At 39.5% G+C, this 13886-nt stretch overlaps 1 protein-coding gene across 1 annotated transcript in view; it reads right to left on the bottom strand.

Annotated features, from left to right (window-relative positions):
- Nucleotides 1-13886, bottom strand: part of CSMD1 (CUB and Sushi multiple domains 1) — a 1554536-nt gene that overhangs the window by 337078 nt on the left and 1203572 nt on the right. Inside the window, exons 21-22 of the mRNA XM_058524846.1 lie at nt 13045-13260; nt 6353-6541 (exon numbers count right to left, since the gene is read on the bottom strand). Of these exons, the coding sequence (XP_058380829.1) occupies nt 6353-6541; nt 13045-13260 (405 nt within the window). The remainder of the gene's footprint in view (nt 1-6352; nt 6542-13044; nt 13261-13886) is intronic.

The following is a 13886-nucleotide window of genomic DNA, read 5'->3' on the forward strand; positions in this document are numbered from 1 at the left end:
GTGAGAAACACGGGCTGGGACGTGGTGCGAGGACACGGGGACAGGTCTCAGGCACAAGACAAAGAGAGTGTTCATGTGGCTCAGTCGATGTGACTGAAGAGGGGACCATCTGAGAGACCTGTAGGAGATCTGGCTGCAAACACAGGCGGAGCCGGTCGCAGGGAATGGGGGGCTTCACTGAACCCTGGTGGGAAGTCCCTAAAAGAGGCTGGAGCACAGAAGTGTCCTGACAAAGGGCTGTTTGGAAGAGATAAAATTCCCTAAAAGAAAAAAATGAATCTTAAAGACTCTAAAGGAAAACAAAAAGCGTGTAGGTGGTGTGAAGATGGATTCATAAAGCAAATTCTATAATTCCTAGTTTAGAGGAATGTCTAGAAGACCAAAACAAGTAATTCTAGGGCCAAATAAAATGTAGCAACACTTTGCTCAATTGGGTGCAACAGTTCATCCTTCTTTTGGTCTATTTGTCACTTACATAGGATATATTTTTATAAGTATTACATCATTAAATAAACATAACAATTCCATGAGGTCGGTATCAATATTAAACCCATTTTACAGATGAGAAAACTGAGGCACAGTAAGGTAATTAACCTGCTCATGCTTGGGTAGGCGGGGGTGGCAGAGCTCTAATGTGAACCCCAGGCAGCCTGGTACGGGAACCTGTGATAACCACACCCTGTTTGTTAACATACAATACTGATAATTAATTGTATTTACAGATATTAAAAAACCCACGAGTAATGCATATAAACTTATGACCCCGAAAGAGTAGGAAGGTGAAGCTGTTTTGGGAAACAAGCCTTCTGAATGTTTAAGTCAGTATTTCACACAATGTTCTGTGGTGCAACATGAAAGCCTGCGTTGGCCTGCATTTTTGAGGTACATCTTCTGACTTAAATTTGCTTCTGATTAAATCTACTAGTGTCCAAAGATGGATGCAACACGATTTTCAAATGAAAGAATTGAAATGTGTCAAAGAGACGGAGAGGTATGCTAAACCCTGGGAGTGTCTCCCACAGGAAATAATTGAGGAAAACAAGACACTGACAGTAAAAAGCAAGTGCTCAGAAGATTACAAAATTCAAGTCATCAAATTTTAAAAACACTTTGAACTTGATTTAAGACATCCATTGTAAATCTCCATTGCTAGAGCAATTAAATGTATCAATTATAAGATCTTTTGATAATCCATTTAAAATTACTTTAAGACGTATGAATCTAATTTTCCTTAATATGAATCATTTCCTCTTCTTATAAAGAACCTCCCAAAATTGCAATTAAAATTGAATTGTCATTTAGAGTTTTGTAATGGAACTAAACTAATTAAAATTAAATTAACATGGTAGAAAGGAGCCAATTGATTTTTTCAGTTAATTCTTCTGTACGAAAATGTCTACCTGTGAAGCTAACTGTCATAGTCAGCTCAGGCTGGTAGAACAAACTACCACAGATGGGGCTTAATCAACAGACGTTTATTTCTTGCAGTCCTGGAGTCTGACAGTCCAAGACCCATAGCACTAACCATGTGATCTCTAAGAGTTAATAAATGTTCAATATTAATACACATTTCATTGAGGATATTAATGTATTATTTATTTGATTATAACACAGTAGTTGAAAATACATAACCTCTCAATCTGCCTATTTAGTATACTAAGCTGGATACAAATCTGTAATGAAGAAACTTGTCCACCTAAATAATATTGAGGGTTTGCAATCCCTCACGTCCCACGGGGACATTTCTTAACCGAATGGCTAGAAGTCAAGGAGATGGTTGTGGTTATTAAATGTTTGTGGAAATTGTTCTGGAGCCTTTGAGAACATTGTGAAATTAAAAACATTAATTTATATTAATTAACATACTCATATGCTTTGGAAAAATTATTTTAAAAACACAGAAATAGAAAACTGTTTGACACTGAAAGGAAGACAGAAAATCTACTTTATTTCTACTTTAAACCAAATTTGTTTTGGTTGCTAAAACAAATCAGTAAATCTCTCTTTCTCTCTCTCTCTCTCTCTCTCTCTCTCTCTATATATATATATGAAGTCTATATTAATTAAAATGTGCAATTCCATTTTTACCAACAAAGACTATCTAAGGATTGCATAAAATGTTCCTATTTTTAATTAAAATTAGAATTAAGAAATTAGAATTGAATAGTTAAAAATTAGAGTTAAAAAATAAATGGCAACAATAGACTGTCTGGCCCAGGAAAATAATGTTTAAATAGAATTTGTCAAAAGATTTAAAGCTAAATTTAGTTTATCACAATACAGGCAGAATATTTTGTTTTACTATGCCTCTCTGAAATAGTTATAATCCATTAAACACTTGAGACTAATAATGTTGATTTTTTTTCTTACTTTATTCCACCCAAGGACATTATACTTTGTCCAATAAATAGAATTAATAGAGATATTCAACAAGAGGATAACAAGCTCTCATTGATTTTTTAAAAATTCTATATATTAAAGATATTGTTTAGTAATTATTCTGACATAGATATATAGGCTTATAATACTCTGAGAAAATTGTATGTTCAGAACTGTGTGTGCATTCAGACACGCAATATTAGATTAGAGAATTCTAGTAGACACTCATCTGCATCGTATCTGCTAACTCTGCCCCTGCTTTTTCCACCAAGATATGACAAAATATCTCAAATATCACAAATATGACAAAATTTGCACTTTTCAGTATTATTCAAAAGCTGTTCAGACTGGTATCTAAATATCCTAAGTCAACCAGAACTGTCCTGGCCACAGCAATGGGTCAGGAACAGGCACGTGACTCTGGGCCAATCAGAGGGAGTCCAGCCCTTGCACAAAAGCCATTTTGGGAAAGCTGTTTCCACTGGGCAGCCTGATGTTGGGATTACTACAGTGTATGTGATGATACAAGAGCCTGGTCTGAGGCAGCCCAGTGACAAGAGCAGGGAGCTGCTACTCACGGGTGTCTGGAGCCTGAGGATGAAGCCAACAAACACCCAGGTTGGCCAGAGAGATGATGAGGTATCAATTCCTGGATAACAAGAGTGAATCCTTGATCAAACCTCACCTGAAGCTATCCTAATTTATGGACTGTTCAATCATATCACCAGTAAACTTTCATTTTTACTTAAACCAGTTTGGGTACCTTATTATTTAACTTGCAAATATAAAATATTGAATGATACACATATAACGAAAGCAAAAGGTGGCACAAGAAGGGGCTTGCATATTTCTACTGGGGTTATGCATCACAAAGAGTACATAATAATATTATTTCCGGTATCCTAAATAAGTAATTAGGTAGAAATAGCCCTAAAACAAATAAATGCAAATAAAAAAATTATTTCTTTTTCATTTATGAGGGCATTGATAAAGAGGAAAGTTCTCAGCTCAGGTGTTCACTAGAAATTCTACTTAAGATCAGGCGTTTATTAAGGAAAGATAAAATATCATGCTTCTCCTTCAGTCAACATTCTTCCCGTGTTGCCTGTGATCTTTTGAATGGATTTGCAATTTTTGGCCATTGATGGATCATTCTTATTTCTGTGATTTTAAAGGAAGGAAGATAGACACAGACCATTAACGAATCAAATTTTTTTTTTTTGGTGAAGAAGATTAACCCTGAGCCAGCATCTGTTGCCAAACCTCCTGTTTTTCCTGAGGAAGATTGGCCCTGAGCTAACATCTGTGCCATCTTCCTCTATTTTATGTAGGTCACCTGCCACAGCACAGCTTGATAAGCCATGCATAGGCCCATGCCGGGGACCCAAACCTGGGAAGCCCAGGCCTCCGAAGCAGAGCGTGAGAACTTAACCACTGTGCCACCAGGCCGGCCCCTGAATCAAACTTTTGGGATCAAGAGGGAAGCTTCTGAGGGAAGTAATCTTTGTTTATTTGACAACCATCTACCATCTACTGAATAAGGCACAGAGCTGGATTTTGGGGATACGATGGCCCCGCTGTAAAGGAAAGGCCAGCCTAACGGGGGAGGCAGAAGAGTGAAGACAAGTCTAAAGGAGTTGAGTGGCTATGGGGGAGGGGGCGGGGGTGTCTCTCTTCAGGCAGCACGTAAGGGTGTATAGAAAGGTAACACATGAGATGAAAACGAGGAAGATTCAGCCTGACAGAAAAGAAGGGTGTGTATGGCTAGCGGGGGAGCAGCATGGAGAAAAGCTCGAAGGTAAGAGAACCATGGTGATTTAGGACCCGCACAGGCCTTCTGCGCTCAAGCAGAAGTACATGCGTGAGCTGGGCAGGATGTTGGAGAGTCGGCCGATGAACAACGGGCCTCGTGAGCCTTGAGAGGGTGGAGGGAGGGTTTATCTTGAATGTCACGGAGCTAATGGATAGGTTCTCTTGAGGAGGACAGATTGATGGGGTTTGAATTTGAATAGATCACTCTGGGAGCTGCAGCACCCTGGGGACAGGTCTGTCCTGGAGCCTGGAGAATCTTCTGGACAGGAAGGTGAGAGCCATCTCCAGACTGGGCAGAAAGGGTGCACAGAGGAACCTGATGGGAGAGCTTCGTGGGAGGCAGAATCTTCAGAAGTAGTCACTGATTAGACATGGAAAATGAGAGAAAGGGAGGAAGAAGAACAACTCCCAGATGCCACCTGGGTCACCTGGGGGATTTTAGTGCAGCCAGATGGGCTGGAAGGAAAATCAGGAAGCAGCGATGAAATGCAAAAGGCTAAATGCAGAAAGGACACACCCACGGCCGGCCTGCGTGCTCTCAGGCGCAGCGAGATGGGGAAGACTGTTTCAGGCCTGTATTTGAATCTTGCTGTGTGTGTGACTGAGGGCAAAGCCTCAGATTCTTTGTGTCTTAGTGTTCCCATTTGTAAAATGGGACTGACAATAACAGTGCTTATTCCTGGAGATGTCTCAGGGATTAAATAAGTTAATACATGTGAAGAGCTCAGAGCAATGCCTGGTGTGGACTGTGGCTCAATAAAGTTAACTGCTATTTCAACCCCTGTTACTTCTCTTTTGACATTTGAGCCAACAGCGTAAAAACCCAAATAACAAGAATAACAGTGTAAAGATAAAAAATCTAGATAAAACAGAATAACAACAAATGGAACATTATAATCAATAGACTACTTAATGTTACATCTGTGGAATGAAGCTTTGATTTCATTGGGTTGGGACTTTCTTCCAGATCTTGAACCATCTCATTCAGTAATTTCCAACCTGAGGACTATGGATTCTGGGCTCTCTGGAAACTCTAAGATCATCTACAAAATACTGTACCTTTTTTTCTTGAGACAATGTTCATAATATTCTTAAATGGTGCTGATAATTGAAGAGATTCTGCACATGGCAAAAATCTAGTGTCACTAAGCTAACAATTTAGTAGTTTTATGAGTTATAAAATCTTACTTTCACAGCTTCCCCACCTGCCTCTGCTTTATCAACTGGTAAGATCAGTGTGGAACGTATAACAGTCTCCCAGCAGACCCAGGAGACTCAGAACTAAGGCGGACCGTAGTTAATCTAGACAAATGTCATGATGCTATGGTGTTAGGCAGTTTTCTGTAACTTTAAAGAACACATTGTAAACCCCTTACGTGCTAATCAACATTGCTGAGTGGCAAGTACTAGACATTGTCTCTGGGGCTGATGACCAGACCCTCTAAATGTACAGGCGAAATTCCATGTTTAAACTATGCAAGCCATCACAACTCTATTCTAAATTCCTAATAATAGCACAGTTCTCAGATTAACAATAAATATAACCCCACTGGATCTGCATCCTAATTCCACCAGGCTGGCATAGTACTTCATTCAATGTACCTAAAAAAAGATTCATATTACTCTCTGGAATGACCTCTTGAATTCCTTAAGAACACACTGAAAAAGCTAATTCAGCATTCAAATTTCTACAATGGCCACTTTGCAGGAGTACGCCATGATCATCTAATCGAAGAGCTAAACCAAAAAGAAACAATAAGGCTACAATTTTAAATTGTCACCATCATTGTACCAGAGGAGACTCACTGCTTTTAATCGATATAACCTTTTTGTCAAAGGTTGTGTTAATTCAGTGCAGCTTCTAGTTTTTGTTTTTCCTTTTGTTCCAGATTATTTATATTTATATATATATTTTTCCTTCATACATATGCTTGATACATGCTTTGGTTTCACTCTTCTTCAGTCATAAAACTTTAGAGCTGAAAGGGGCTGACTTGACAGATGAGATAACTAAACCAAGAGCTGTCCTCGCCCCACCCGTCGGGGTAGCTGTCCAGCACCCGGGCTCCTGCCCGCCTGCCTTGCCAAGCTCGTGCTGCGTCCTGACTGCCCGTGCCCTGTCCCCTCTGGATGAATGAAATGAAAGCGTGTGACCACCTACCCACACACCTTGGCAGAGGTGCACTCCACACACGGCGGCCCCCACCCAGGCACGTAAGCTTGGTTGCACCTTCTAAGCGGTACCCCGGGAAGCAGGAGAAGGTCAGCGAGTCCCCGACACCAAAGTGAAATCCGATTCTTCGGCTGAAGGCAGGGACACCGGGATCATCGCACGGCTCCAGGTCGTATTCTGAGACACAAAGAGACAAAGTAGACTGTGGGAATTGGGGTAAACACTCAAAAATTACTTAGCAAGAATAAAAAAGTTCTATTATTAAAAAAATAAACCGATATATATATATTTTTCCAAACTCTGCTGTAGCTGTCATGTAGATTGCTTTCCTTTGTACTATGAGCTCTCTCATGACAAATGTCATGAATTATAATACTTTAAAAAATAGACATATATTAAAATAAGATGATTCATTTCAGAACTTTCACAGTATGAAATGATTTTCCTGATATTTCTAACTGCTAACGTCAGTTTCTGTCCTCCTCTCAAAGGTGCTTTTGGAAAACCAAGACATGGAGTACAAAATGAAAGCTAATACAATGCTTACATTGATGGAAAGCTTTTTGTAACCAAGTTCATCTTTAAAATACACCTCCGTTTGGAAGAGCAAAACATTTCTCTGACTAATTTCAATCTATAAACCAGGTTTTATTGAAATGTAATGGAAAATATTCTGTAAACTACTAGAGACTTCTGTTAACTACTCAGGAAGAAAGTGCTAAATTTAGTTTAAAGAAAAGGAATAATTCCTGGTGTATTGCTGCATTTTGGGGTGGAGTATCTAAAACATCAGTACTAATAACCATATTTTGTATTTGCATTATTCTTCAAGTCTCAATACATGGGTGCAATGGCACTCTGATTGCCATTGGTCTCGCAGCCCATCCTTCAGTCCGTGTTTTTGTCAGTGGCAAGTTAGAGAGTGTGGGGACTGCTGACTTGTTTAGTTTCCTCCTCATGGTCTCTGTCTCTTCAATCTGTAAGGCCCAGTGTTTAGCCAAATAGGATCAAACAGTGGACCAGGTGCCCAAGGAAATACCATTAGGGATTAGTGTGGTGAGAAGAGCTTTAAAGGAAACAAAGAGGCAATTAAAGGGGGGGGCATTATTGCAATGAGTCAGGGAGACAAAGACAGTTTTCCACCTTGTGGTGGGAAAACTATGCTAATCTTTCTAAAAAAACATTGTCTCCATTTTCTGATTTCCAACTACCATCTTTCAAGTTCTAACTCTAAATTTTGGATTCAATATTCTCAATGAATGTATTAAGCCCAACCTATCCTTTCGTCCCTCAATGTTTTTCAAGTCTAATACCTCTTTTCCATGTCCATCATCCATTAGCTTAGTCACCTCATAGGGAGAAGAGCCCTCTGCCCGAATTTTCCCTTCATCTCACTTAACTTATTGGTCAGCATCTAAGGTCCATGCTTTCTATATTGCCTTTATCCTGTTTTTCATTTAGGCAAAAAATCTACTCTGGATATCTAACATATTCAAACTAACCTGGCTACTTTGGAAATATACTCATTAAATTGACCTATTTTTAGTATGGTCCAAGGAAAAAAATAGATAACATCACTTAATTCAGATCAAGAAATGTTTATTAAAATATCATGCATAAAACATAGTGTTAGAATCTGTAGGAAATACTAAAACACAGATCCAGTGTCCAGGGAACTTTATCTCTCATCTTACAGATGCCATTCTCCCCTACCATACTCTCAACTCAAATCCTATCTTTCCTGTCATTTCTTTGAAAACTCTTGGGAAATAAGAGAATAATTTGATATTATTTTATGCTAAATCTATTGTATTATATACAGAAACACCATAATCTTATGGTTCTTTGCTCTGTGTATATTTTTGTTTCATAGTTCGAATGATGTCCTCTGGAAGATACCTATTGGAATAGGAAGCCTGATCCAATACTGTGAGAGTAAAAGGTACGTGTTAGTTCTATCTCCCTATGTCAAGTTATATAAGGATTCTTTTGTATTAATTGTCACTCATTTGCTATTATACAGTGTATTTTTGCACTGTGTACACTTCCATTTATTCACCTAACAGAAGAAAAATGTATTGTCCTCAGGATTCCATCTTCTCTCCAACTCAAGGATCTCATTCTTAGAATTTACTCTCTTTATTTTTCTTCATGAATTCTCTTGAATTATTCCCATGAGCATAAAAGAATGTGTTACAGGACCCAATTTAAGAATGAGATATGCCGAACCAAACCAACCGACCAACCAACCAAAAAAAAACACTCTCATGACCTCACAGTCACCCAGCTACCACACCATTTTTCTGGTTGTCTTTAGCACCAACTCTTCAGAAGAGTGGGGTATGCCTCCCATTTTCATATCTTCTCATCCCAGTCTGTTTCAACCCATTTATCCAGGCTTCCTTCCACAGCCCTCCAGTCAAACAGCTCTTACCAGAGCCACCATGACCTCCACACGTGAACTCATTTATCAATCATTAGTCCTCCTCTTAGCCTCTAAGTAGGTTCTGATACAGCTGAACGCTCTTTCCTTCCATGAAGGGTTTTCCTTTCTTAGCTTCTGGGTACCACTCTCCTCCTAGCCCACTTCCCCGTCTTCTCAGTAGGACGATTTAGATCTTCCTCATTGTTGCAAGATCAAAATGCCCAGCCCCAGCTTAAACCTGGTCTCTTCTCTCTTTGTATCTACATTTACCTCCCTAGCTTACCCATTCTCACATCTTTAAGTTCTATTCATTGATGACTTTCAATATTCTTTTCCTCTAATTTACCCTTTTCCATGAACTTAAGACTCTTGACAACCTCTCTTGGATATATAGCTAAAATTTCCCAAAACAAAATTTTATATTTTTCCTCCCAAACCTGCTTTACTTCCAGTGTTTGCTATGTAAAAAATAGCATCCTCATTCACACAGGCGGAAAACCTTGACCTCTCTCTGCATTCCATACCACACATTCAATCCCACCATCGCTACAGCCTCAGGCTCCATAATCTCCTGCTGGGATCATTGTATAACAGCCTCCTGTCTAGGTCTTTGTTTTAAGGTCATACATGACCTAGAATGAACTTTAAGAAGGATCAGATCATGTCCATCTCTGTTCAAACTCTTCCAATGGCTTCACATAACAATCAAAATTAGCATCCAAGGTAATTACACGACCTTCTCATGACAGAGCTCTGACCACAGTGACCTCTTTCTTTATCCCTAAACTTGCCCACCCACTCTCACCACTGCTCTGAGAACCCCATCCTCTCTATTGCCTGGCTGGACTCTCTCACTTCTTTGCAGTCAAATGTGAGCTTCTCGGAGACCCACCCTGGCAACTCTGTATATTAGCATCTCTTCTCTTAACCCCCTGACCTGTCCAATCTTTCTGATTGGACTCTCTTCCCACTGGATTATAGGCCCTACAAAGGCAGGCCTTTCATTTTATTCTCTGCTATGTCTCCAGGGTCTAGAATAATGTTTGGCATCTCGCAGGTGCTCAGCAAGTATTCGTTGAATGAAAAAATAAATAACAATAAGAGAATGAATGTTCTACACTTTTTCCCAGGCACTGGTGATTCAACAATGGGAGAAGACACAGACCTTCATTTGGATATTCATGGTATAGTGAAGCAGACAAATACAAAAAAATAATTTTGGGAAACACATAATTTTGGTATATACATAGTGTTATGGGAATGTAGGAGGGAAAAAAAATCTACTTAGGGAAGAGAGGGAAGGCTACATACAACAGATGATGTTTGGCCTGGATGGAAGGAGTTCTGCCTGGTGAAGAATAAAGAAAAGGCCTTTGAATGAAGAGGAAACCACAAATGTAATGGCATTGAGTTGTCCAGTTATCATCTTTGGAAGAGAATGACAGGGAAATTATATGAATTCACAGAAAGTTGGCATTCAAGAAGTGGAATCATAGCAGGTGTGGGGAAGAAAGCCTGGAGGATCAAGTGTACACGGTTAGCAATCAGTAGCTGACACTCAGGATACGGCAGGGAAGGTGCAAGGCTCTGTCTGAACATACTTGAATACAGAGCTCTTTTTTCACAACATTCGCATTAGTGTCTGCAGGGATATTGACTGGGAGACGTAATCGAGAAATGCTGCTTTAATAAAACCTTCTAAAAAAGACACAAATAAACTGGACTAACAGGGGGAAAAAAGCCAGACTTAAAGGAATACTGATTTTACACAAACATCAGAAAAGTCCCAAGAAGGGTAAATGCTTCATTTGCATACTAAAGTTTCTACTTATTTGGACACTTAAAAACTAAACTCTCTTTTAATAGTGTCACTGGCAATAGTCTGCAGCCCAGTTTCAAGGCAAAATCCCTCCAAATGAAATTATTTCTTTAGCAAATCTAAAGAACGTGTTTACTTTAAAATTGGCTTTTCAACCAACAGTGTGTTCTTTTGTTTTTAGAAAGGCTATCTAAGCTTTTGTGTGACAGTCTAGATGAAAGTGATTTCTTCTGCAAGCTTTGTGGATCATTTTCTCCCGGTTGTGTGCAAACAAATTGTTCCACATGCTCAAAAAGTGTTACCACTTTAGTTTTTAGGTTTAAAAATATTTTAAAACTGCCCCAAAGAACTATAAAGACCCCTAAAAGTGTGTTTTGTTGTTCCTCTTGTTGCTTGCTGGCTCATTTAGAGAGTTCACGAAAGGAGAAAGCTCTGGAATTACACTGTGACTTTTGGTAATCAAGACTTATCGTCAGCTCTGTGCTTGGAGCGACAGAATTAAGAAATAAGTGGTGCAAAACGGGTGAAAACTGCATAGACTCGTGAGAAATATCTTCGGAGGAGATCCGCAGACTTGCATCCCTGCCACTTTCTTTCTTTGGAGTGTCCTATTTAAATTCATTTTGGATCATGATGAAAGTCAGAACAGAGGGAGTGATGTTCTCATGGCGGTGCTAATTGAGACTCACACAAGGAGAATATATAGAGAGGGAGATTAAGGCATTAGTGTTAGGAAGGAATATTTAAGTCTTTGATATACAAAGTAGCCAATTTCATGATTACTGCTGATTAAGGCAAATTTCCAATAAATCCCATAGTCTGAGCTGGTCCTGAAAGCTCCACTAATGCAGTGAAATTCCAGAAAAAAATCAACAAAGTCAGGTTAAGATAAATGGCAATTGGTCATAAGTACAGGGAGAATAAAATGTTCAGAGCATCTTAAAATCCCTATGCCATCTTTTTCTTTTCTTTTTTTGTGAGGAGATCAGCCCTGTGCTAACATCTGCCAATCCTCCTCTTTTTTTGCTGAAGAAGACGGCCCTGGGCTAACATCTGTGCCCATCTTCCTCCACTTTATATGGGAGGCCGCCACGGCATGGCCTGCCAAGCAGGCGTCGGTGCGCGCCCGGGATCCGAACCAGCGAACCCTGGGCCGCCGCAGCAGAGCGCGCGCACCCAACCGCTTGCGCCACCGGGCTGGCCCCCGCCATCTTTTTCTTTAAGACAGTATTTCAATTTGCCTATTATGCCTCAATAAAGCTGAAAAAAAAGACATTTTATTTTATATATTGTTAACGATCATGCAATATTTAGTAAGTAATTATTAACTTCCTACTGTAAAAGAGGCAGAAATAGAGACACCACTGACGTAAAGGTGGCACACAAGGAAACCTTCCACCAAGTTTGGTTTTAGAACAGGAGATAAGATAAACACTTTATAAATATTGGAACAAAGAATCTGCTAAGTGGCATTAAGAGTTATTAAGAAATTTATGGGAGCTTAAAAGAAATCACTGTGATTATGGGACTCAGGATCCACCTTATGAAAATTATATTAGATCTGGGCTATGAAGAAGGAAGTAGAAAAACACTTTCTTTTTCAAAGCATCGTATACACGAGTGCAAATTAATACAACTGTTTACACCCATCTGAAATCTTAGAGTGGTCATTTCCTGTCTGTTGGCTGGGGGTGGATCTGAGATACTGCAGGAGATCTAATCATTATCTGCTCATCAACATTGTTTATGTGATTAAATTTATCTTGCACAGGCTTGACCAGTATGGAAGTGTAAAAAATAGTAATGCCATTCATAGAACCATTCAAATCAAACAATCTAACCCACACCAATAATGTCTGAAATAACAGAAACCCTTCACGAATATTATCTATGTATTATAAATTAAAATAAAAGTGTTACTTCATTTTGGAACATCGTTTTATCCCCATGTGCAGTTGCATCAAACTAAACAAAAGCTCATCCTCGATTGTGGGTGTTCACATTTTTTTTTCACCCTAAAGGTGGTTCTCGATATAAGTATTGGTATGTCCTGGAGGTAGGAATTAAAATAATGAGAGGAGAGCTGATTCTGAGTATATCTGCCAATAAGGGAAGTTTCCTCAGAGATTTTGATGGAATTGATGAGAAGTGAGTGAGAAGGGCTTTGCAGGAGAAGATAGTGATATTAACAATTTTTCTGGGATGAGAATTTGCTAGTTATGTAGAGGGAAGTGGCACTGTGCGGGTGCCGGGCAGATGTCCTTGCATCTTGCTTCAAGGAGATTCAGCCTCCTCCACTCCTCAACTAATGCTTATCATTGGTCAGCCATTTACCTGTAAACACACACACACACACACACACACACACTCACATTCACACACACAAATGGTACTATTATTGCCAAAGAAGAGAAGCAGCAGAAGAGACTCTCATACCTGAGAATGTGATATTGAAGCCCTCGTAGGAGATGGAAAAGTCTGATATAAACCGAAGCTGGGTAGCGAAGTTTCCAAACAGACCCGCCTTGATGGTGTGAGGCAACACCGACCCAGTGAGCCTGGCCACGGGCTCCGTGAAACTCCCATCCTCTGTGATCAGCAGATAGTCGTGGGAACTCTCGAGGTGAAAGGTGTGGAAGATCATCTGAACTCCTAGAAAGAGAGAGAGAGAGAGAGGGATTGGCAGAGTCAACAGTTGCTGAAAAATTATTTGTTCTGGGCTTAGAGACATTGAAGTCTTGAATCAAAATCTGATCTCAACATATAAACTTCACTTTGAAGTTTGAAAGGAAAATACAGAGGATGGGCAGACAGAGAGCAGCTTTAGAAATGAAAGAAAGAAGAGGGATAAACAGCAAAAATGAATAAATGCTAACGTATATGTAAGTATAGATATAGGCATAGAGATAAGCATAGGTATAAGTATAGATACAGATTAGACACACACACAGGGATATAGATAGAGAAACAGATCTGTAAGTAAAATGGCAGGATGTTGACAATGGACTGCATTCAGGACCGCTCACTAGGCTCTTAGGGAGAGCCTCTGTCCCAGAGTGACAAAGGACTCTGGGATAACTTTCCCATTTACATCAAACAAATGTTCTTCAGAAAATCTTAGCTTGGATGTCTAGGACGTAAACTTACACAGCTGAGGGAAGACTTCTTTGAAATCATAGTTTTATGTGCCCCTAATGCATATGTTCTCATATTGACAACATCCACAAAGCATTATTTCTGGATTCCTATAGCTAAATGAATAAAATTAACTATGACTA

This window comes from Diceros bicornis, chromosome 29 (genome assembly GCF_020826845.1).
Source record: "Diceros bicornis minor isolate mBicDic1 chromosome 29, mDicBic1.mat.cur, whole genome shotgun sequence".
NCBI lineage: Eukaryota > Metazoa > Chordata > Mammalia > Perissodactyla > Rhinocerotidae > Diceros > Diceros bicornis.